Source organism: Anneissia japonica, unplaced genomic scaffold (genome assembly GCF_011630105.1).
Source record: "Anneissia japonica isolate Jap-2015-1 unplaced genomic scaffold, ASM1163010v1 scaffold737_len1565949_cov176, whole genome shotgun sequence".
Lineage (NCBI taxonomy): Eukaryota > Metazoa > Echinodermata > Crinoidea > Comatulida > Comatulidae > Anneissia > Anneissia japonica.
The window spans coordinates 708,965-736,195 of NW_022741618.1; the positions used below are offsets into that span (position 1 = coordinate 708,965).

A 27,231-nucleotide genomic window follows, 5' to 3' on the forward strand; every position below is an offset into this window, starting at 1 on the left:
TAAAATACCGTACTGTATGTCTACAATATAATTTAATTTCAAATGGTTACAAATAATCAATTAAACAATCTTATGCCACACAAACAGACCAACAAATTCTTTTAAAAAATGGAGATGTAAAGAAAATGATATTCAAATTTTATGTCTGGAATTGCCCTGTGCCCTGACAAGAGACTCCATGCGAGTTATTGATTCCAGCTTGGACTCCTTTACTTTAGTCTGGTACTGTAAATACCGTGGCTACACCCTGTCATCATCATCATCATTATAACATCAAGCTCATCTTCATCACTATCATATCATCATTATCATCATCATCATCATCATTATTTCATATTTTTTATGGCCTTCTAGATAAAGAAACATTGGACCTCTGGACCTCTGTATAAATGAAACCTCATTTTAACAGTGCGCCAAACAGCCATTCACAAATAGCTGGATCGCCCCCACCCCCTGATTCTTAGTGCTCTATTAGCTATACCTTTACCATCTGGTAGATCTGTCCATGGAGAATTCTGTCTTTAATAAACTTTCAGAATTGACTAAATAATTAAAACTGCTTATAAGGTAATCGGCAAAGACTTTTATTTTACTTTTAAAAAAATTGATTGTATATGACACAAGTTATTAATGCCTGAGGCCGAATTTGAATAGTGTAGTAGACAGTTTTTTTTTTAATTCCAAACTCTACCCCGTATTTCAAAAGATAATACATGGCACACAGCGGTGGCGCCAGAAATTTGCCGACAAGGGGTCCGACAATCCGACCGGAGGGGTCCGAGCAAATCGGCCTACGATGCCTCGGTTGACAGCTGAGAATACAAACTCCCTTGTAGACAGAGGGTCCCGGCCTCTCCAACGTAGGGGAGCACATGCCCCTGCGCTTGCGCCACCACTGATATAGCACATTGTAGGCCTCCTCTGTGTATTTATAACATATGTTTTATTTAATTACATATCACATTTTTTTTTATTTCACAATATTCGTGTAATGTATAGTTCATTGTTATTCATATTGTATTTTATATTAATTTCATTCGTGTTTTTTAATTTCTTGCACTGTGTTTATTTATTCATGGAGGATTAAGCATCTCAATTCATCTAGTTGGCATTGATAAGACATTTTATTTTTTTCATTTTCGCAATGTATTGTATTATTCACATGATTTGAAATACTGTGGTTATTATTTTGAGTCATGGTACTAACTTCTGTGTCCAGTTATATTATGTTGAACATGGATGCTTTTCTGGGCTCACTCTCTCCTGTGAATATAGGGTCACATATATTTAAATCATACCTGTAAGAATAGGATGCCCTGTAAATCCTATTCTTACGGGAGGGGCCCTCATGATCATCCCCCTGCGACCCCCTGTGACAACTGTAGTAGACAGTCTTTCATTCCAAACTCTACCCCGTATTTCAAAAGATAATACATGGCACACAGCGATGGCGCCAGAAATTTGCCGACAAGGGGTGCGACATGTCCGACCGGAGGGGTCCGAATAAATCGGCCTAGGATGCCTCGGTTGACAACTGAGAATAAAAACTCCCTTGTAGACAGGGGTCCAGGCCTGTCCGACGTAGGGGGTGGGGGTGGCACATGCCCCCTGATCTTGCACCACCACTATTAGCACATTGTAGACCTCCTCTGTGTATGTATAACATATGTTTTATTTAATTACATATCAATGTTTTATTTAATTACATATCACATTTTTTTAAATGTCACAATATCCGTGTAATGTATAGTTCATTGTTATTCATATTGTATTTTATATTAATTTCATTCGTGTTTTTTAATTTCTTGCACTGTGTTTATTTATTCATGGAGGATTAAGCATCTCAATTCATCTAGTTATGGCATTAATAAGACATTTTATTTATTTTGTCATTTTCGCAATGTATTGTATTATTCACATGATTTAAAGTACTGTGGTTATTATTTTGAGTCATGGTACTAACTTCTGTGCCCAGTTATATCGTCTTGAACATGGATGCTTTTCTGGGCCCACTCTATACAGAATTAGAATGGCCCGAACCCTATATCTCTTGTGAATATAGGGTCACATATATTTAAATCATACCTGTAAGAATAGGATGCCCTGTAAATCTTACTCTTACGGGAGGGGCCCTCATGATCATCCCCCTGCTACCAAGTCAGCCATGGGAAGTGATCGGCCTGCTAACTGTGATCCTTTTAAAATAACAATGCACGAAAGCATGTGTTTTAAACACATGTTACTTTTTGTCTTGTCTAAATACTACCCAAGTAGGGTTCACATGGGTAGGATGTGGTAGTGGCTCTGATAGTTAAAACTATGCTTCTTCTAGAACACTAAAGTTATTATGGATGGCTGATTTGAACAGCTCTTTATTTTGTAAACAGGTGATTTTATAGGGTAATGAGTTCCAGTCTTCGGTCGTCCGGGGTAGGAATGAAAATTTATAGCAGTTCTTGTTTACGATAATCGGTATGTAGTTGCACATTGCAGTTGAGTTCCGCTGGACCGGTCGTAGAATCAATTGCGCTGGCACGGAAAGGTGACCCTGTATTGCTTGGTTAAAGTTAACTAGCCGATTCATTTTGCGGCGAACTCATTTTAACTGTTTTTTATTGGCTGTTACGCTGTCTTTCCTATCGTAAATACCAGTGACAAAACATGCGACCCTGTTTTGTACCAACTCTAATAAATGTGTTAATTTTTTGTATAAGGGTCCCACGCCGAAAAAACTGTATTCTAAGATATGCCTGACGAGTGATTTATAGGCCAGATCTTTGATGTTAGCTGGACAAGAATGTAGGTTCCTCCTTATGAAACCAAGTGATCTATTAGCTTTTGCTACAAGAGATTCAATATGCATTCATGTTAAACCGTGTGTGATATTAACACACCCAAAGGCTAAATGCGTATGCCTTTAGGTTCTTCCTTCTTTTTTAATGATCGTAATTTTGTACCGGTACATGTATAGACTCACATAATTTAATAATAATATTTGACTTTTTTAAATACTGCAAAATTATTATTATTATTATTATTATTATTTGGTTTTGTTTTTGCTTTTTGTTAAGGGGGCTATTATAGCCTAAAGATCGTTGCTTTGCGCAGCACATGATTTTATTATAGCCTCCTCCACATACATTGTATATTGTATATTTTATGTTATTTGTGGAAGAATAAAAGAAATCTGAAATCTGAAGGACAAAGTCAATTAAATCGAACGTTTGTAGTGTAAGTTCAAGATTTTAATAGACGCAAATAATCAGAGACAATGCATTGTCCTCTCGTTTTCATTTCAGGTGGAAATCGAGTGACTTCATAATAATAATATGCCTACAATATGAACACTCGTTATTACCCCTTTCGAATCCCACGACATCGTAAACCGCAAGCCACATGGATGTCTAGTCTACAGCACAGCATTGGTTGTCCAAACTTTCAAATCCATGGTGGTGTAGTTGGGTCATGTGATGGCTAGGCCTTTTGTAGATCAGGCTCATTAAAAAAAATGTCTTGTCTTTATCATAGAGGAAGACCATTCCAGCTTACCAACCAGCGGTGGCTCAAGAAATTTGCCGACAAGGAGTCCAAAATGTCCGACGTGGGGGGAGGGGGTTTCCAAATCAAGGGGCCGACTAGAGCCTCAGTCCGGGTTCTGAAATAAAATATCTCTGGTAGGGTTCACGGGAGAGTTTTTATGGCCTTATGATCCAAATTGTGCTTTTAGACCACAATATTAGGGATTGGCAATCTAAATAACGTTATTTGGATAGGCAAATTATTGTTATTATTATTTTATATTTTATCCGACGACCTTGTCATGGCTTTGGATGATAGGGGGTCCAGACCTGTCCGACGGGCTGTCACCAACCCCCGGAATGTTTTGCTCTGTCTCGTTCATGGAGTTCTTAATCTCACTGAAATATACGGTACCGGTACCTTGTTTACATTTTTTAAGATAGTGCAGTTAGGCCTATATTTTTTTTTTCTAGACTTGAGAAAAAAATACTGGTGCCATGGGAATTTAACGCAGGGGGTCCATAAGAATGGAAAACAAGCATTAGGCCTAGGACTATATAATAATCATTAATTGTAATAATATTACAGTTGGTTCTCCCATGTCACGTCCAATCATCCCCTTCTACGTCATTGTGTACACTGTAACGATATTCGTAAATCGTGCGTCATTACGCTAAAATCTGTCATATATTATACCCCAAAGGGTTTACATAATATATCCATGGTTTACTCAATTTAAACTCTTCATATATCAGTGTCATAAAGAGATTTTCACTACGAAAGGATGAAGTAAAATAACCAGACACACAACAGCTTTATGGACAGAATTGCTCGCTTTTATATCAATGCGCAAAGTCCGATAAGTAGAAATGTATTCATTGACCACACAGCTCCCATTATGATGTCGCTTTCTGTCACTAATTCGGCGCGGAAATTCTTTTTCACCGAGAGATTAATCCGTGTGCAAAGTACGCAGTCTGTCGATCACTTCAGTTTGTGAGCACCTCTCTCTCTCTTGAGGACATCCGGATGCGAGTGACGTACGCATTAGGCCTACTCGGACGATCTGTGGATATAATTTACAATCATACTAAATTCTACCATGGAGATATAACCTGCTTTATTGATCGATGGGAGCTAACGACAAGGTAACTTTCTTAATCTTGTATGGATTTTTTTTTATAGCTATAATCTGTTCTCATAAAAACATAATAACGCGTCAGTTTATTTGGTACTGCAACTAAATGTGGGTATTTTAATTTAATGAAATTGGTATTTGTTTCCCAGCTTAGCTACACAGAAACGTTGAGTTTCTTTTTTATAGTACATATGTTTATATTTAGGCATATTCCACAATTTATATTGTTGAATTTAATTAAAATATATAATAATAATAACAATAATAATAAATAATAATAATAATAATATAATAATATAATAGTAATAATATTAATATTAATGATGATGATGATGATGATGATAATAATAATGGTGATAATAATAATAATAATAATAATAATAATAATAATAATAATAATAATAATAATAAAATAATAATAATAATATTAATAATAATAATAAATATTAAAAGAGTATAGGGCCTAAAGAGATACTTTCCTTGTTAGTTTTAAACCCGTTAAAGTTAATACTAGATTGCCTCATGGTATAGGCTTGTATATACTCATCGATACCGGTTCATGATTATAGTATGGGTACATCTTACCAGCCATATTCCGAACGCTAGCCAAACGAACATCTCCGATTATTTTAAAATCGGTGTAAAATTACTCTTACCGTAATCAGTCATATTTTTGTATTTTTAAGTTCTACCGGATAATGGGTTTCCAAAAGATAGATAACCTGTTGTGGATAATATTTATACTCTTGAGTCAAGTCCAGTCACAATGTACAGACATTAAGTGGAAAAGTAAGTAAATATTTGATAGATTAGTAATCCATTTTTTTTAAATGAAGTAATCCATTGTACTATCTCCCACCAGACACCATCCTGGTATTTCGGAGCGAGTCAAGTTTTCGCGGCAGGAATATTGATTACGGTACTATAGCCACATACGTTTACTAAATTAATCTATAGTAAAGCTATCTGTTCCCACAGGACACTATTCCATTATTTTTGAGTCCTTCCCATTCTTACGGCGTGTAGTTGTTTTTCTCCGTGAGAACAAATTCTGGAATCCTGGACAGAATTTGAACCAAAACCCTGGGACTGGAAGGCAAGAACCTTAACCAGAAAACCATTAAACTTTGCTTATGTGCATAAAACACATGCTTTCGTGTGTTGTCATTAGAAAAGATTCACAACAGGCCAATCACCTCCCCATGACTGACTTAGTCGCTGGGTGATGCTCATGAGGGCCCCTCCCGTAATAGTCCTTAGAGGACATCCTATTCTTACCGGTATGACTTCAATTAGGCCTATATTCACAGAAGAGGGTTAGGCCCTCCTAAATTCTATATAGTGAGCCCAGGAAAGCACCCTGGTTTAAAATGCCATAACTGGACACAGAAGTTAGTACCTTGACTTAAAATAATGACTGGAGTATTTTAAATCATGTGAATACAATAAATTGCGAAAATGGAAAAAGAAATTGTTCAAAATTTCTTATCAGCGCCATAACTAGACGAATTGAGATGCTTATCCCTCCATGAATAAATACATAAGTACAAGATGCTTAAATGAAAAAAAAAAAGAACACGAATTAAATTAATATAAAATACAATATGAACAGCAATGAACTATACATTTACACGGATATTGTGAAATATAAAAAAAGTATGCAATTAAATGTAACATGTGTTATGAATACACAGGGTACAAAGTGCTGCATTATCTTTTGAAATACGGTATGAACGACTGTCTAATTACACTTGTCGAATTCAGCCTCACGCATTAATAACTTGTGTTATACTATCACTACATATGTTTTTATTCATAAGGACACATTTTATAAGCGGCTGAAATTGCTTACAAATTAGGACAAAATAAGAACAAATTGAGGCTGAGGTAAAATATCAAATGAGGTTTTATTTTACTTTTAAATAGAAAAAAAAACAACAAATCTTACCGGTATCTGACCTTATTTGCAGTAGCTGTGACCATAGAGAAAATAGATGGTGTGACTATGTAATTCTCTCTGTAATACAGTACAGTAATATACTACTGTAAAAAATACTTTCTATGTTTGAAAAATGTGTGTAAAAATAAGAACAAAATAAGAACAGATTGAGCCTGAAATTTGCAGGAAAAAAAACCACTGAGCCTGGGCAAAATCTGTTTCTTATAAAAAATACAAAAAGCGTAGTTTTTAATAAAGTTTCATGTGTTTGCTGTCACTTAGAATTGCCGTTTACCTAATTAATTTAGTCAATTCTTAAGTTTATTACCGGCAGAATTCTCCATGGACAGATTATTTTACCAGCATCGTAGTTGAAGTTCAAATTTTACAACAATATTGTATTCATCACTAGTACTAAAATGCAGTCACTTAGCATTTCCCTATATAGCTATTGTAACTTCATCTGCCGGGCCAACAAATTCTACAAAAGTTGTTTTAACATTGTATTTTAAACCAAAAAAAAAAAACCAAAACAAACAAAACACTGGGGTTTCAAGTAAAGTGTAAACGATGTATAGTACAGTACCTTGAAAATAAAGCTATATTTGAATGGGCAAACGTGTAAGCCATTAAAAAAGATCAAGGTATTTCGACACCATACGAAATCGATAAGATAAATGCTTTGTGCCAGCATTGTAATTCTCATACATCCGGCCACATTGCAGTAGGGAATAGAGAATGTCTCATTGTGGTTAAATTTTAAAAACTGCAGAATTCGCCAATAAAATCAGTGGCTTGTTCGGTCATTAAAGATTTATTTATTTTTGTGTAAATGTTGTCTAAAACAAAAAATGATATTGGATAAATTTAGGCTAATGTAGCATATAATAATATATGCATACTATGTCCCTCTCAAATAAAAGTTCTAAAAACAGACAGAATGCGCAAGCTATGGGGCTTCTTCCTTTTGATGGACTCATCCAAAAATCTCACGGATTTCAAAATTTTGAAGTTAAAAACTACGGTATGGAAACAATGTCATTGTTGAATATCACATAATATTCGTTTTGAATACTCATTGGGGTAATTAACGGTGCTTTTGTTGTTTAGGACTTGTCTTGTAGGCCCATTAGAGGTCATTTTTTTCTTGGGAAGTTAAAAAAGGTGGTCACGGACTCGAATTAGAGGGGTCTGAGAATTAGAGTGCGAGCTTAGTGTTAAGAAATAGGGGATCAATTGATACTTAAAAAAATAACTAGTCTCGAATTAAAGGGGGTGTCAGAATTAGAGGGGTCTCGAATTGGAGGGTGAATTGTACTAATTATATAAATATATAAAGGTACTGATTATTCGGACTTTTTGCTACGGATAGATTTTGGCACACATCCAAAGTTGTTCCTTTGAGTTAAAATTAGAATTTAACAGTTGACATATTCTCTGCTAAATGAAGTGCATATAGGCTAGGTACATACCTAGACTAGACATAAGCTACCTTGGAACCAAAATATGACTAACGTTCGTTCATAAGCCTTAATTTATTCAGTATGATATTTGTTTGTAGAAAACAGTCACAAAATAAATAAAATTGATTTTATTTTATTTTTTACTACTAAGAGTCATCCAATGGCTTGCACTGTTGGCCATTAGTACATTAAGCCTATTTTCATTTGATGGCCTTTTTAAGAAACCTAAAAATAAATTTGGTATATTCATGGAAGAATAAGTTTTCTCAATGCTATATTGCAGCCAGATAATATATAGCCACTGCTTTTTAATCCCCGGGATTTATGGCTTTCTTCATATTTAATTCAGAACACAGAATCGAATTAAAGAAAATAAATATTCAGTTCATCATTTGAGGAAAATATAGTTTGAGTTCGGAGACCACTCGTACTTTGGTCTTTTAAGAAAATATTTCATCACCCTCCAGTTATGCTAAATTTGGACACCACTGTCTTCATTTAGACTATATTAGCTTCAATTACCCTTATACTGTCTAGAGACCAGTTTTAGCTGTGGTCTCCATTTAAAAGTTTCTAACTGGAAACCAAACCCAGAAACCACCCAAAATGTTCAGGTCCCAGAAGTGGTCTCGAGTTGAAGGATGAACTGTACTTTTTCTTGTTAAGAGTGCCATTGTTGGCTTTCCATGAAAAAGTAATTGTTTTTTCTTATTTTTTTTTCTTCTTCTATCCCGATTTCTCGTTTTTGCACAGGATTTTTCTGTCCGGCACATTGGACACTTTCTGTGCTTGGATCTTCTATGCCCAAGCAAATACCGTAAATCAAAGATAGGCGTATTAATATATGATGTCATTCTACATATTTAAATATTAATAAACGGGTAATTAAACTTTTATGTAACGGAATTTGTGTGTTTTAAAGTGTTTGAAACTAGCTACAGCTATGTTAAACACAAAATTTCTGTGAAATGTATTAACAATTACGCCAAGTAGACTGGAAATATACAGTCCTTGACTGAGTCGGGTTCGATGGTGCAATTGTATTGTCACTATTGCTAATATAATGTGTATTATGATTAAAATATTAAAATTACTATTACTACCGTATTATTGCAATTTCATTAATTTATTAATAGCTACAGTCTGGAGTCCCGAGGAAGTCGAGGTTTCCCATTCAACGGTCCCATTGGATGATGATGATGCTAAATATTCTCTGCATCTTCATCTGAGTTGGAGTAGGCCTAAACCGAATTTAACTTTAATAGGTAAGAAAATATTCATAAACGTAACGCGTTTATACACATCTTTAAAAGATTAGCGGTAAAAATCGTAGTTGTGAAAATAGTGTAAATGTGGACGGAGTGCCAGTGTGAACACAAATCATTCTAATACACAGCAATTTACGCGAAACAATAAAGGGTTAAAGTTTGCTGTACTAAATCTTGGTTCACACTTATATTAACGCAAACTCAAGGGACCTATCGCAAACGCAGTTTTGCGTCAAAGTTTGTATATATACACCTTGTAGCTTCTTGCTTTCTTCTGAATCGTTTGTCTTAATTTTAGTTAACACGGCTTTTTGTAGATGGTTTTCACTAGTTCAAAACATGATAATTCCGATCTGTACTTTAATAACATCGCCATTTTGATGGGACGTTTAAACCATTGGTCATATTTCTTTCGTATAAGAAATAACTCTGTAGGGCCTACAGTGCATTATTCGAAAAAGAGTTGCTAACTACAAAATCGGCGATAGGGAACGTCCTCACCCAGGATTCGGTTGATAGAACCAAGTCTCGGCCTTTCAGATACGGATATCCGGTGTACACATGTCTCGTGTGCACTTTAAATAACCCTCTACATTTTTCGGAAGTGTAAGGATTATCCTCCACCCCACCGATATGCTTGTTCATTTCAACTTAACCCCTGTCGTTGTGGAATGATGAGACCATGGTGTCTAAGTGCCTCTCTACGGCCTGGAATGACCACAGAATTTGTCCGATGGGGTGGCGGTGGGGGTTTGATATGGGAGCGTAAGTAGTTGGCGTGGCCTGGGAATAACCATTTCATTTATTTAATTTTATTAGCAGTTTACAATGATGTTGAAAATACAACGCAAGTGGGGTTGCTTACGGGAAGCCAGAGGCTTGAAAAAACCGAATTTCAGGGGTGCAGGGGGTCGGGTGAAGCCTAGAAATTTCCAACAATTTAGGAACTTGGAAATTGAATATTAGACTCCACAAACTTTCATAAGCAATTTCATAGAATATTTTAGCTCTCGGACACGGGGATCAGCTCTTCGACGGAGGCCTGCACCCTCATCCGGCCCTTAATGTGCCAACCCTGTCTACGGCTGCTACAGTAATGTAGCCACGGGCCACACCGCACCACAAATTGAGCCCAATGCTGACGCTTTATAGTTACGGGTTAATTTACTTATCTTTATTACCTGCTACACCTGTCCCCGTTTACTGACCAATTTATTTGACATTCGTTTATATGCGCCAGAGTCGGTGGGGGTAAGGACATATGAAATGTTTGGTAAGGAAAGTTTAAAGATAATAGCCCAATGGGGAATTTTGATAATGTAAGGCCCCTATTGATTTATACAGAAAATAGTGTGTTGTAATTAATTGATTCAGAGGAAATGGGAGAAATGCATTGAACTGGAGGGGAAACGCCTCGTCATGTCATGTGTACACATTTGTGATATTGAATTGCCGCTTATGTAAGACACAATCGCTATTGGTAACCATTGGCCCATGTACCTATTACATAAACTAGTGTTTAAAACCTTCTTATTTTGATTTCTATTTTGATATAAAGAAAATTTAACTAAAAATATTAGCCTGTTTTCCAAATCGTTTGAAATGCCAAGATTTAAAATGTTCGACATTGCTTTGAAATACTCAATAAACTTCAAATTGGTCAATGTTAATACACTTTCAAGGTTTGTTTGTATCATTAAATGTTCTAAAATCAGAAAAGTAGGCTTATATTGTAGATAATGAGCAGCTGCCATGTAACTCCATTCGGCAAGAATAAAGGCGCCTGTCGATCAATAATGATTCTCTATTGATTACGTAAGCCGATTTGTTAACTTTACGGAAGTATTCATCTTCTGGAGTACCATTCAAGCGTTTGACGAGTATTGCGTGTATCGCTAGAAGGAAATTGTATTTAATTATCATTTCTGTCACAGATATTGATTAAACCTCGTGACTACTTTATAACCTGGTTTTAATTCTGCAAGGAAATTTATCTACTGAGCATGCGCATTTATTCCATGGCGTATCCCCTAACACCTGCCTGTTGTTATTTTTTTTTGTTTTTTTTGTTCTCAGACTTTGACGGTTATGCGGTGAGTATTGAGGTTCGTGGCGAAGGGATAAACAAAAGTTATTCATGTGATCTTGATGAAAATGGAGGCCTGTATTACACGGTAAATTATTCACATTCGTCACTACCATCGTATTTATTCGAATAAACACCCAGGGGCGTTTATTGTTGAGAATGGTGGTTTTTGAGGGGTGGAGGGAAACCGTGTATTAGAGGGAGGAGATTACTTTTTGCGTGTAAGATTGATACGTATAAACCCAAATAATCTCCCCTTAATTTCAATGATATAAACACATAATTTCAGCCAAATGTGTTATTTTGTGATCATAAAAAATGTAATTCTAGTGGATTAGTACATAAAATAGGTTATGTTGAGAATGATGTTGCTTCCATAAGATTTGTTTACAGTCATGTAGGGGGCGTTTGAGGAAGGCGTTTATTCGATGGAGGTGTTTATTTAAAGCAGGCGTCTATTCTAACAAATACGGTATATAATTCGTTCATTGAATTATTGAATTAAGTATTATCAAAACCCACGCAAATGGACAAACATATGTAAAATCAACTCCAAGGAAATGGACAAATCGAAAGTAGTGGAAAACAAAAAAAACAAAATGGAAATATTAATATTTGACGTGGATTGGATGAAAGCTGCACGGGAGTAGGCCTAAAAGCTTTCAGCTTAGGGAGGCCACTGTCTGCAGATGGCCGATAATGGATAAATGATGATGATGATGATGATGATGATGATGACGATGATGATGATGATGATGATGATGATGAAGGTGATGATGATGAGGATGATGATGATGATGATGAGCTAAATGGACGTGATAATAGTTTTCGCATGCGGTGGTCAGTGATTATTAATATAATCATAATTATGATTGTCGTTGTAATTAAGTTTCAGATGGCGGTCAATCTCTGCAACACTTAGTTCAATATTGCGTTCACTATCGCATTAATATAATTGTAATTGCTATTCTATTGTAATTTTTATTATTATTATTATTATTATTATTATTATTATTATTGTTGTTGTTGTTATCATTGCTACTAAGAGAATTTTATTTTCAAACTATTACTTTATTAGTAACAACATTAAATGTATAATGTAATTGTTATTAGCATAAACTCATCCATTCATCTATCCTTATATAAAACACATTTTAACACATTTTAGAATGAAACTGAGATGGGGATAGAAATTAAGTTCAATTACGAATATCATATAGAAGTAAGTACCTAATTTGTCGTTTTTTATTACTTTTAATCGTGTATGATTTCAGCAAGGAAATTTTAGATAAAACATACATCAGTCCGTTAGTCATGGACTGCATATTGAAGGATTGAATAAAGATTGGCCTGGCATTAGGTTATCCGTCAATTTTGTATCGAAGTAGATTTGTTATAAGGAAAGGTGTACTGTATAATTTGGGGTTTTTTTGGCAAAGCCTATTAGACTGGTTATTGTTTATTTTGATTATAAGAATGTGATAATCTGTTTTTATGTATACATTTTTGCAAAAAAAAATTATTAAACTAAACTAAACTAATTTATATATCATATTGTTATATTATACATGTGATTACATTAATTATTAATTTAATGTTTTGGCATTGTTCTCAGAAAAATATGTATGGAGTTAAATGACGAAATAAATGTGTGGTAACTCCACGAAAGAGAAAAAAAGACTGAAGTCGAGCGCACATTTTTATCTGTCTGACTTAGTGGCGCATTCAAGGGGGAGGGTGGTTGTCCAGAAAACTTTTTTTTTGCCCCAGGGGCCTTCTTTGAGCCACTAATAACTTATTAAATTCAAGTACACTTAACTAGATGAAATCACCTCATCCCTGAGCTATTGCTATCCCCCAAACTTTCCTATCGCCTCTCCTTTCCCCATCACAGTGTACAAGTATCCGACACCAGTCATTAAATCAATCCTTAGTCTGTTGAAAGTCGTGTAATGCTGTATTTCATCGGATCAGACATGGCTGTTAATCATATTATCCCCTCTTGCAGTTTCATCTTGCCAGCAAAAAACTAAACCAAAAAACTGTATTGACTGGGATACCTTACGATTTCAATGGTGCCGGTAAGTCGTGCCATATTATGAATTTATTAAATTGTCGTTTTCATAGTCAAACCTCTTGTTGGTCATTGTGTATAATATGCAAGATAATTACAAAATGAATTTGCGCGCGCGAGCTCGAATTAATTTAGGCTATCAAATCTCGTAACAAATAATACAAAGCACTGATGGCAATGGATCTAAGCCCTGCACCAACATCTGCGTTTGTGGGGAAACATGTACTGAATGCTTTTTTTTTTGTTTTGTTTTGTTTTGTTTTTGTTTTTGTTTTTGTTTTTTTTTATTGGCATGGCGAAAAGGTCGATTGAATTTGCAAAATTTACTAATCCCATTAAAGTTGTTTACAATGTTTATGTAGGATGGTATTTTATTCATAATCGGCTCAATGCTGTACACATTGAGTTAATGTTTTTTGTTCGTGTTTTTTTAGACTGCTATCAAGAAACTGGAGATCACGACTTTTGCATTACTCAAGGTAAACATTTATATACTTGCTGCGTGCTTCTGATAGAGTGTATAGTAAATTTAGTACACAACAAATGTTAAAGGATCATATGTAAATGTCAAAATACTTTAGCTAGGCCTATGTAAGGCGGTGTGTATGTGTAGAGCATGGTACAGTGTGTTTTCAACATTTTCATTCAATTAAATTTAGTTCATACTTCAGAAATTTAGACACGTTTGACGCAAACGCAAGAAATGCAGCTAGATTTCCATTAGCGGTTACGGCTTCGTTTGCTGTGCGTTTTCTTCTTGTTGAGATCCCATCGTACTTAGTGCGGCTATTGCGTAATGTCGTGTGGAACTACATGCGCTTATTCCCATTGCTAGCTCCGTGGAGCAATTCATCCGTTTGTAATCCAGTTGGCCGTGCGGTAATAGACCTTTCCGGAGTGTTAATCAAACTTAACAACTGACTAATCAGAACAGCGCTAGGAATACGCGCGTGTCTTACAAACACACGTGTTGTCCCACAAACGCACGTGTTCGCGTATGTTTTAACACTGCTGACTTGTGGGACCTTAGCAACAATATCCAAGGGGCGGAGCTTAGCGGAAAGGTCCATTATCCTACACACTGCCTCTTGTAGATCTTTGTAGCATAGAACTTGGCAGTCTGACTATTGTCCTTTACCTTGTAAGGAATGAGCTCATTAACATTTCATAGTTTATGCGTACAAAATTTTGTATAAGTATTACTTGTCGTACAGTTTAGTGCCAGCGGGGAGAAGGGGAATTTTCCTACCCCTCCCACTCCTCGTCGTCCAACGTCACTGACGAGGTCATCGAACAAAAAATAATAATTTGGCTACCGAAATAACGTTATTTTTATTGCCAATCCCTAGTATTGTGGTCTTGAAGCACAACTTGGGACCATACTATGCCATAAAAACTCCAGGGATTCTGGGACCCTGACCGAGGCCCCTGGAGCCACCGCTGTTGTCGCAGTCTTTAGATCAAAATGAACTGTTGCAACAATGCTAGTGTCATAAACACCATAAAGTGTCTTAGCTATCCGACACAGTAACCCAGTTTTCCGAGTCCATGTCCACTTTGCCGAAATCCAGTTTGTTGAATCCAGTTCACCGAAACTCAGTTTGCCGGAACCGGGTTTGCCGAAACCCGGTTTGCCGCACACCGAGTTTTCCTAATCTTGATGTCACCGTCGTACAAAATTACAGCATACTGTGCTTTTAAAAAATGATGGGTGGGTCAGGGAGGAGCCGTATTTATATGCAAATTTAAAGGCAAATTACTGAAAAACAACAATGCTATCGGAAGACACACTTGAAGGCATAGCTGAGGAAAATTAGGGGAAATGAAGATGATGATGACGTCATGATTGAATTGCAAAAATTTGATTTGCGTTTCAACCAATCAACAAGGTCTTGTATACCACCAATATCCACGGCAGAATGCAATGTCAATGCTATGAAAATGGCATTACTCAAAAGTGCACATTAACTACTGATACAGTAGATATTAATATAAGATTAAAACTTGCAATGTGATTCAAGCTTTCTTTACTGATAAAAAAATATGACTATCGATTATTTACTGTTCAGATGCACAGTATGTCAGTGCGCCGGTTGATGTCCGTGTTGAGAACATCACGAGGTCATCGACGACGAATTATCGTTACGAAATGTGGATGTCGATGTTTCCCCCAGCAAGCGTCAACAGTGATGCAATTATGTGTTGTTATAGTTTGACTATTATATCGACATTCGACGAAACCACAAATGACTTTGATAGGGTGAGACAATGACCATCAAATATCTATCCTTAAGCATCCTTTATATATATTGAAGTTGGTGCGTCGTTAATAGGGAGTTTTCGCTGCACGACGTTAACCTTAACGTTAACGGATGACGTCATAATTTATTCATCTGGCGTTGCTGAGTACGTTAATTTCAGGATTTTACGTGCTCGACAAATCGAAATACGCATGCGCAAACCCGTAAATAATGTACGTCGAGCACGTAAAATCCTCAAATTAACGTACACCGCAACGCAAGATGAATAAATTATGACGTCATCCATTAACGTTAAGGTTACCGTCGTGCGGCGAAAACTGCCTATTATCTGACTGCAACGTTCAGTTCTTGAATGTTATAATAATGTTTTGTCTTTTCTGTGCAACCAGCTATCCAGCCTAACAGTCACTCAGACAGACAGACAGACAGACGGCCAACCAACCATCCATACAGTCATCAACCCACTCAGCCATACTCATTCATTCGTTCTTTTGTTCGTTCGTTCGTTTGTTCGTTCTTTCGTTCGTTGGTTTGTTCGTTCGTTCGTTCGTTCGTTCGTTCCTTCATTTCTTCCTTCATTCATTCAATCATTCATTCATTCCTTCATTTCTTCATTCCTTCATTCATTCCTTCTTTCCTTCCTTCATTCATTCCTTCATTCATTCATCCAACGTAAAATTTATTTCTCTTTTCATTTATGTACATCCTTTAAAGAAATGGATAAATATTAAATTTGGGAAGAGAGCTTGTGAAGGACTGCCTGAACCAAAAAGAAAATAATCAATACATTGTAAAAATTATGCTGTTAAAAAAAGTAAACTTATATAAAATGAAAACCGTTATAAAATCTTACTTTATGAAAACGTTATAAAAACTTTATGCAGTTTGGTGTTTAAAACGTTTAGAACCGTAAATACGTAATTATAACGTAATTCCAACTAAATATTGTTTATTGCGTTGCTGTAAAGTTTTTTCTGACATAACCAACCATAACATTAATAACGTTCACGATGTTATCGTTCTCAGTTTTAGATCAATTATTGTGCATTCAATGCTTCCGGATCCTCTTTCATTTTTTTTTTGTGAATTCTAAAGTTTGAGGCCTAATCCAAATTATTGTTACTGTTTATTTTGGCGCATTTCATAGTATTTTAATTACAGTTGTTTGTTGACATTCTTTTTAAGGTAAATGTTGACACAAAACAACGTATATATTTCAATTTGAGCAGAAATTTTACGAAATACACACCCTATGTTCTGACGGTAAGTGATATCTTTCACAATACTTAACATTGAATGATCAATCGAATTTATCCGGAGTTTTTGTTTTAGTCCCCTTAATAGTCAGATTAAAGGCCGGATTTCGGATCACGACACAAGTTTAATTGATATCACACTAATGTGAAAAAATTGCTTTTGTGATAATTAAACTACTATTTAGTGTCCTCGATTTAACCTTGGATATCTTTTTTCCTGTTAACGATGTGTTATTGTCGAGTCGCTAAGTATGGTTTTCATTTTAGATATAAAGGAGGGTTAATTTTTTAATGGCGATAGACGAAAAACTAAAACTAAAAGATATGGAGTCAATCAAACTACATAGTTAAAATTTATTTTCCATTCATTATAATGAATGTTTAATTCCATTTATTACCAATTAATCTATGGACTCCCCCACAAAAGAAAGCCGGAAGTCTGTCTATATAAATACAGTGTTCGCATAAAGGACTTAAATACATCGTGTAGCATAGCTCTAAGCGAATGTTGTCGAGCTAGTCCACACCCCGAACGCTTTGAGACTCCGGTATAAAGCGCTATATCGAACTAACTTACATTACATGTATAGTAGACGTAATAAACCGAGCAATTCTTTTACAGGCAGTCGTGTATGCAGATGTCTCTGGTGAACAGTATGCGAAACCAAGCTTGGAATCGTCTTTTGAATTTCAACTGCAGGATTTTTTACGCGAGAAGGGTGAGAAGAGTAAATACAGTGTATAGATATTCAATAATATAGGTCTAAATATTGCATATCGATTGAAAATATTCACCGTGGTCTTTTACTTGAACAGAACCATCACATCATCAATATTTGCAAAGTTGGCTATCGGTTAGAGAGATAGTTTAACCTGTAAAACGTAATATATTGTATTCACGTTGATGATTATGCGTTAAAAAAAAACCATATATTTGAAGAAATGACATTTACTATTTTGTTTAAATAATTTTTGGGTTAAGTATTTCTTCAAGGTAAATTGGTTCTATCGTTTATCTTTGTAATCTTTCTTTTGTTGTTAATTCAAAATAATAACTTCAGCTTCTTTCTTATTGCATTTACTATTGCCTTGATGAATGAATATTTCCAGAGTTTCTGTCAAATTTAACAACTGACCAATCAGAACAAGGCCAGGAATACGCGCATGTCTATTGCTCAGGGTCCAAAATGTTAAGTTTTGATCGAGTTGGACACATTGTTGAATAAATAAATGAATAAATAAATAAATAAATAAATAAGTAAGTATGTAAGTAAATAAGTAAATAAATAAATAAATAAATAAATAAGTAAATAGATAAATAAATAAATAATGCCATGAAATATTATGTATTTACTTTTTAAATCTAATGTCCACGATAGCTCAATTTTTTTTTTCGTTTTATAATTCAATAGATGGTGGCAATTCTGGTCACACAGGCACTGTAACGGGAAGTATTAACATATATTATACGTTAGTTATACCTGTTCTCATCGGAGCTATATTGTTTGCTACATCAGTTATCCTACTTGGATTCTACACTCGGAGACAGAGAATAAAGGCAGCAATACCACAATTTAAGCGCGAACCAGACGACAATTTCATTAAGTCTGCACAGGGTAAGTAATAATTTACTTTTCTAAAGGTAACGATCTATTATCTATAGGAAATAGCGTTGGAGGTAAGTTTTATGACACGGTCATTGGCGTATTTAAGAGTGCCCCTCCCCCGATCTCCCGACCCTGTCGCTCAGCTGTTAATTTTCGAGACAAAAAATTTACCTCATGTATATTAAAAATCAACTTATCCCACCTTATTTTCGCAGCTAGTATCCCTCACACTGCACATTTCGGATCCCCATCACCCCGATCACTGAAATATAAATACCCTGATACACCACTGGTCACGATCTACTTATTAACCTGCGTTTTGATACTCATTTTCTCTAGATTACTTTGAATATCGGGAGGTTGATCCTCTGTTTGCTAAAAAGGAGTTCGATCGAGATATGTTGAAGATTGAGGAGGAACTCGGAAGTGGTCAGTTTGGTGTGGTGTGTAAAGGTTATGCTTGCGGAATCGATGGAGGAAATGATTACATTCCAGTAGCTGTGAAAAGTCTAAAAGGTGTAGTTGCTATCATTACATTTTTTTAAAATTTACATTATAATTAACGGTATTTTTTATGCCTCTTTATCGAAACAACGCCCCTTTATTTCATTTCATTCATTGGTACTTACAAAACACCACTGACCTTTTTCTTATGTGTTTTCATTCATTAAATTAATACAATAATCATCTTATGCTTTAATAATGTTACTTAAATAATAAACATTGATAGGCGCCACTCATCCACATATTATACAATTGCTATTGTTTTATAATTTTTTGTAATTTTTCATTTTATAACGGTATTTCTTATTGAGTTTATTTTATTTTTAATTATTTCTTTGGTGCATGAATTATTGTAACAAGTTTATTATAGAAATTATTTCATTATAATTATAATTATAATTATAATTATAATTATAATTATAATTATAATTATTATTATTATTATAATTATTATGATAATAATAATAATAATTATAATAATAATAATAATAAATAATTATAATTATAATTATAATTATAATTATAATTATAATTATAATAATTATAATAATAATAATTATTATTATTATTATTATTTTATTATTATTATTATTATTATTATTATTATTATTATTATTATTATTATTATTATTGTTATTATTATTATTATTATTGCACCACAACATTCAGCTAATAATATCGGCGCTGGTGGTTCAAGCGGCTCATTCGCCAATTTTCCGGTGGTGGAACAAGTATTCTCAGATAAGGACCTTAAACCGTATGGCCCAGTGTACGCATTTCGCTCGTGTGCACTTCAAAGAACCTAGTACACATTCCCCAGAAATTAGGGAGTTACCCCTGTGTACTTGTCCATTTAGTCCCTTGTCGTTTAATGGATATGCAACGTAGGATAGTGATTAAGTTCACTGATTGGCATATCTAAAGAAATGAAATGGCTAGATATAGGCCTACTATTCTAAATAATAACACATAATGAGGGAGTGGTAGGACAGACGCACAACATAAACACAAAAAAAAAATGAAACAAAAGTGGCACTAATACATTTTTAGTTCATAATAATAACAATTCATATCATTATTATTATATTAATATTTTTCATAATTATTACAATTCCTGTCATTACGTTACCAAATTCATGTAGGCCTAGTCCTAAATGTTTTTTTAAAAGTATTTTATCTCTTTTCTTTATGTAATTTGATGTTTGTTTGGTGTCTTTTTTGATTGGTTTGGTGTTGTATTTTCTAATTGTTTATGCCAGATTCAAGGAACATTTCTGTTTATGTATTTTTATATGTTAAACAGGGGTGGATCCAGAGATTTTCTGATGGGGGTGGGGGGCACAATATTAAGTTCACGCCCCCACGCCCAACTCAGCCCCACCATGGTTGGTGAAAATAAGTGGTAAATAATCGAGCTCTCCTTTCGCCCACTGCTGTATGGCCACTGAATTCATGGGTACACTCCCTTTTTGCTCTTTCCTCTCTTTAACTCAAATTTGTCACCCTCTTTTTCATTTTTCGGGTTGACTGACGGGGGTGGGGGGGGGGGGCACGGGCCCTCATGTCCCCGCTGGATCCGCGCCTGGACCAATAAAGTTTATCTTAACTTATCTTAGTCCGACCCATTCACCATGACTAACCTTACGGGCATAATGCTTTCATCGTCCATGATAGTCACTGATATCACTGTTATTAGCACCACTCATTATGCTTACTATATAAATATTATCAAAATTAACCCTAATTGTAAAATGTATCGATTTCCAGGCCATGCATCTCGCTCGATGAAGGAATACTTTCTTGATGAGATCAGATTAATCATTGAGATCGGTAGCCATCCAAATATACTAGGAATACTCGGTTGTTGTACTATTGATGAACCTTATTATCTTATAACTGAATTCATGCATTATGGAGATTTGTTTCACTTTCTGTTGAAGTGCCGTGAGGTAAGCATAGGCCTGTTTTTACAATATTTTGTGCTGGGATCAAACACTAGAACAAAACAAAAGTTAGCACATGTAAACTACCAGACGTTGGGCAACTATCTATGTAGATAAGCCACGTACTACCACGTGTGACGTATGCAACTGGAGCTTTTCACATCATTGTCACCCGTACCCGTACAAATTTTCAGGGGTCCCATGTCTCCTGTGAGTGAGTCACTGATTTTGCCGGAAATCAGTAATCCTGGCAGGCAAGCACAATCTCCTCGAAACTAGCCCATGTCTCACACATTTAGAATGTTTACATATATTTAATACCGTCACATGTTATAAATGTGAATTAATTAATTGTCTATATGAAGTTAACTGCACATGAATATCAGCTGGTGCAATATAATATAATATGTACCAGGAAAGCAGTAGCGTATCTAAGAGTCATGAAGTGGGATGCTGATGGGGGATGGAGGCGCTAAGGTGAAGCGGGGGTGGGGGATCACTCGATGATCAGTTGAGTGGGCGCTAACTCTCAAAATAAGGCGATTTTAGGTGATCTTTAACTACTTGACCATGATTTTTTTAGTGCGGCAGCTGGGGGAGCGAGTAATTTTTGGAGGGGCGTGCGCCTCAATACAAAAACATAGGTTATACCTTATATGCATAGGCTCTACCACACATGACTTAGCAATAATATAAATTGTCACGCTAGTGATATACATAGAATCAACTATGTAGGACATATTTATTATTCATTGATCATCAAACAAACATATTGATAAAAATCAAATACATAAGTTTAACAACAATATAATACAGTGGCAATCTATGCAATATAGGCCTCTGCATACTAATAGAAGGTAGTTATGAATTTAATATATTTGATTTACAATTTACAATAAATGAAAAAGAGAATGAACGAAATATATAATATAATAGTTGTATGTTATGACATCGACATAACAGATCGTACGAGGATCAGTAATAAAATTGAGTTTGTCACATATAGTTAAGTAAATATCGTTTAAGCCTCATTTAGTTAAGCCTCCTTGATAAGGAAGAGATTATCCCCCGCTCTGTAAATTCTAAAGATAGTTTCACTCCGAAAAAGGACTTCAGATATTGCTCTTAAACGTACTAACTGAAGATGTTTTTCTTCATTACTTGAATATTAATTGACATACGAGAGGTCATATTTTTGTAGGACGGTTTAGAATTGATTTAATACTTTGTAACCAGATCTTTTTTTCTTCCTCAATAACCTGTCGATTATTATTTCTCTTCTAGAGGTTTAGACCTTTCTAAAATATCTTATTAGATTCAGAAAATAAATTGCATTCCTAATTGTGTAATTTCGTCGTCAATCCCTTAAACATTTGATTCCATATTATTCAATTTTGGCAATAGTGTAGGCTTTTCTTAATAAGTTTATATATATATATATATATACATATATATATATATATATATATATATATATATATATGTATATGATCCAATTTCCAATATATTCATGACATTTTCTCATATATTAGGTTTGTAACCGATGACAAAAAATTAACAGTTGATTTCGTATGAAATTGAATTTTATGTTTATGTAATACTCCTATCGTATGCATTTTTGACGAAGATATATTTTTCCGTAGGCCAAGTTTGCCCTGGAAGATCCTATATTTCACTTAGTTTATCAAAACCAAGTACAGATTGCTCGTCAGATCGCTCGTGGCATGGTAAGTTAACTAGATACTCTATTTGCTACGACACCATCTAAATTTATTGTATTGTTTGTCAGTTCATGCTGATCGATGACATTGCGGGGTATTTTTTTTTTTGCTAAATATTTCAGAGTCAATTATATTTTCGAGTCATTCATCAATCGCTAACAGTAGGTATTGTCGACAATAGCGAAAGTGGTTGTGATGACGATCTGTCATGGCACTACACTTGCCACTCATCTGCCTGCTGGCACGTATAAATACAGTACTTAAGTTCGAACGTAATTATGATTGTCTTTGATGGAAGCGAAATGTGTTGGCATTTTCCTTTCACGGGGTAGGCCTATTTGATTTGGTGTATTTATGTATTTGGATTTAGAATTTAATAATAATAACGTTGCGCATTACATAACAGCCAATCAAAAGGCGGAAAACTCGCTTTTAAAAGCTAAATGGGAGCAAACCAAAATAAAATGAAAAGTTTGTGTGGAAACTGCTTATGAAATACTTTAAGTTGATAAGAGTAGAACTTTGACCTTTTGCGTACCCGCATCCAGCCGTTTGAAGACCACCAATATAAACGATTTTTTTTGCCCACAGGATTACCTATCAAGTACACGTTATTACCATGGTGATCTGGCGGCAAGGAATATTCTAGTAGGCCAAGGCCTAACAATTAAAATATCAGATTTTGGTTTAGCGGATGATATCTATCAGAGTGACTACAAGCACCTTGCGCCGGATCGTAAGCGGCCAGTAAAATGGGTCAGCCTAGAGACCAATCTACAAGGAATATGCACCATACAGAGTGACGTGTAAGTCAGATACAGTGCACCCGCCAATTCGAGACACCACTAATTTAAGACAACTTTTTCAAAGAACCAAATAATTATGATCTGCAATCTTTTAACACAGTTGTTCCTCCGCGGACCTCTTAATAGGCCCGCGAAAAATAATTGGGGGTCCGCCAAGTCAAAGGGGTCCGCAAGGGGTCCGTGAAAAAATTGGGGATCTGAAATGTTAGGATCCGCTAGATTTTTAGACCAATTTTTCACGATTTCATTATTTTTCCTTATTATAAGGGTCGGGAACCACTGTTTTAGTACAAGCCAACCCTACAGGAAGGGACTCAACCCCAAGACCACCTAAAATGTTCAGGTCCCAGGGGTGGTCTCGTATTGGAGAGCGAAGTATCAACATCTCTCAATTATTTTTTCAAGTTTCGAGGGCGCTGTTGAAAAATAGTAGCTGAAGGGACCTATTTTCTAAAATAAAATTTAGCTGACACATCGCAACTGGCTGCAGCCAATTTTTAAATGAAACCAGCTGTTTATAACGCCTTTATTTTTCAACATTGCCCTAAGTAACTATATAATAATCACTGTTTTAATACAAATCAACTTGTTATTTCAGCATATATGTTTTCCAGGCCAGCTTCATTCATATTGATGCATATATTTTTGAACGCACATATAATAACTATCCGCTTTTTTGACATTTTAGATGGTCCTTTGGAATTGTTCTGTACGAAATAGCAACCCTCGGAGGAATGCCATACCCAGGGATGCAATCGATTGAAGTAGTGGAGAGATTGAAGGAAGGTTACAGGATGGAACAGCCAGACAACTGTTCCAATGAATGGTATGTTGTAAGAAACCTCGTAATGTAATTACGTGTTTTCTTGTATTGTATATTATGGGTAAATCTGAAGAAAAAAATATGTTATTGCAAACAAAAAACTTTGTGGGTGGAGGTAAAAAAATATACAAATTTAAAAAAAAAGGATCTCAACATGGGTGAATCTTTTATTAAGCTCAATTCGAATTTGGCAGACATGGGAGTCAATTTAGTTTCTCATTTGGTGTCCAAAATTATGTGAAGTGACCAATGCAAACATTGAATGTTATTGTTCAAGTCTATTACTGTTACACTGACATACCACTAAACTTTCCAGTGAAAGAATATGTTATTTACAATGAGCGTATTAACACAGACATAGACATATTTTTTATCGAACCTCTCCAGTAAAAGTATACGTTATTTACAATGAATGTTTTTATGATTCTTTCGATGACGTCCTGCCATTGACAGCTCTTTGCAATTATTCTTTCACTGACATTCTGCCAACAATGTCACTTTACTATTACTCCAACATCCCAGTAATGGCTATGTGCTTTAGTTCTTTGTCATCCTGCCAACGCTTCCTCTTGCAGGTATCAAATGATGCTGGAATGCTGGACAACAAACCCTTCGAAGAGGCCAAAGTTCAGTGAGCTGTACAGTCGATTGGACATAATGCTGGTCGATGATGCTGTGGATTACATGGAGCCGTTAGATGGCGATGTAAACCAAATTGTATCTCTGGAAGATGATTTAGCTCTGGGAACAAGTGCTAGAAGCTATACACCAGCGTCATCAGAGGATGCCGCTGCCAGTCATGAAGTATCTGAGGCTGAGCAAACAGACGGCAATGAACAAGAAAAAGTAAGATTTTTAATCGCAATCCTCACTTCGCAAGCTTTTGCTTACATCTTTGTTGCTTAGATCTTTTCCAGAAAGATAACGATTACATGATACAGTAGTAGATTGATATTACTGTATTTTGTCGTGTCGAGTTAATTATGTAATGAATTTATATTCAGCTCACGTCAATCAATCAACTATTTGGTTGATTAATTGATATATTGATTGATTGATCTCTTAATTGGTTAGTCGATTAAGTGGTTTACTGTCGTTGATTGATTGATTGATTGATTTACTGATTTATTGCATATTTTATGTGCCTGATTAGGATTATTTTGAGTTTTTTTTTACATCATTTTAAACATTGTGTGTTTTAACCATAATGGGATAGATGTAATTATTATTAGTCTATTCAAATTATGATTTGTGTTTTCTTTTGTAACTAGGAATGCTTTATAGACAATATGTCAAAACATGCAGGTACGGATTCAGCATTCTACGACGACATTGGTTTCACGTAGTGTCAACTTGCAACTATATGACGTCATAAATGTGTGATGAAATTCAAATGTTATGAAGAGCTATGCTGTATACGGGTACACCTTGCTTCAGTTTGTTCATAAAAACCATGTAAATATCAATGCGAGGGAAAAAATGTACTGTGAACTATTCATTGCTGAGCGATGAAAAATTCGTGGTTGTATATAATATCAGTAAGCACCTTCACTAAATGTTCCAATGCAAATTATTGATGATTTGATTACCATTAAACTTTACAATATAACGGTGACGTTTTTACATGGTGTGAAATTGTGCTTTTATCAGCAACCTGAACTTGTCGATTTTATTAGCTCCACGATTGATCCTACCCTACCTTTAACAGTATGTACTGGTGCTTTGTAACTTTAAAACTATAGATGTACAGTGCTGATTTAAGGAGCGAACAGCCTGATCATTTACAGATTTTAATACATGACATGGGTATGGATTATTGCCAATAATCAGTCATCAGAGTTGGTAAAATGAACCACTTGGCTAAAATCTATGGTTTAGGTATAAAATTAATGTATTAAGGAAAGCTTGAAATCAAGTCTATTTTGGGATCATTTTGGTACAAACATATTATTTTGGCCGGAAAATCCGAGCCAGGCTCGGCTTTTTCGAGTTTTGTGACGGTCACGTTCGAGGTTTTGTGGTGGTCGGCTGGGGAACACATTAAGTGCTTTTGTATTACCTTAGCAGTAGCAGTTATAAATCATCAAACTTTATAGGTCTAAGTATATTTTTATGTGCAGTCTAATTTTACATAGTCTATTAAGACTAAAGTGGGCCAATATTAAATTCAATTGAGCCTATTATTATTAGTTAGGCCTACATTAGGTCTATTATAATTATCATCACCATAATAACATTATAATCAGCATCATCATCATCATAATCAAGATCGTTATTTATTATTAGGCCTATTATTATCATCACCATTATTATTAACATCATCGCCATCATCATCATCCTCATTATCAATATAATTATCATTATCATTATCGTTTTTTTCGTTTGTCAGAAATAACAAAAAATCCGATGCCAGTTAAATGTGCTTAATGTTGTTTCTATTTGTGAGGACCATTTGCTTAAATAACTTAATGGATTCAGTATTCTTGTCACAGAAATAGCTGGCTTAATATCTCACCGGTTATTTGTAACTTGGTGAACATTTGCTGAATGTATTAAATGATATTTTTGATAATCATAGTGTAGTGTATATCTAAATATATTTTTAAAATGATATTTTTATTTTGTTGTTAAGATGAAGCACACAAAATTCAAATCTAAAAGGATGATAATGGTAATGATTTTGACGATAACGGTGACGGCAACGACGATGATGACGGTGATGACGAGGATAATGATGATGATGAAGGATATGATGATGATAAGAAGGAGGAGGAGGAAGGGGAGGTGGGGTATATCGATGATACCCGGTTGTCATTTGTTTTC

General features: G+C 35.1%; 1 protein-coding gene across 3 annotated transcripts; it reads left to right on the top strand.

The window, feature by feature from the left end:
• Positions 1-4,289: 4,289 nt before the first annotated feature.
• Positions 4,290-27,182, top strand: LOC117118817 (ephrin type-B receptor 2-like). Of its 3 annotated transcripts, XR_004447101.1 has the most exons (19): positions 4,292-4,667; positions 5,344-5,446; positions 9,196-9,324; positions 11,404-11,501; positions 12,582-12,635; positions 13,422-13,494; positions 13,922-13,966; positions 15,557-15,747; positions 16,934-17,011; positions 17,627-17,723; positions 18,417-18,620; positions 18,951-19,127; positions 20,883-21,064; positions 22,702-22,785; positions 23,371-23,585; positions 24,274-24,411; positions 24,984-25,254; positions 25,680-25,829; positions 27,036-27,182. XR_004447101.1 is itself a non-coding variant. In XM_033263528.1 (18 exons), the coding sequence occupies exons 1-18, from the start codon at positions 4,650-4,652 to the stop codon at positions 25,752-25,754; spliced, it is 2,232 nt and encodes a 743-aa protein (XP_033119419.1). In that variant the 5' UTR covers positions 4,292-4,649; the 3' UTR covers positions 25,755-26,691. The 3 variants fall into 3 exon arrangements, 1 of the variants encoding a protein (XP_033119419.1); XR_004447102.1 differs by lacking the exon at positions 9,196-9,324 and having other exon boundaries at positions 4,290-4,667; XM_033263528.1 differs by lacking the exon at positions 27,036-27,182 and having other exon boundaries at positions 25,680-26,691.
• The last annotated feature ends 49 nt before the right edge of the window (positions 27,183-27,231 follow it).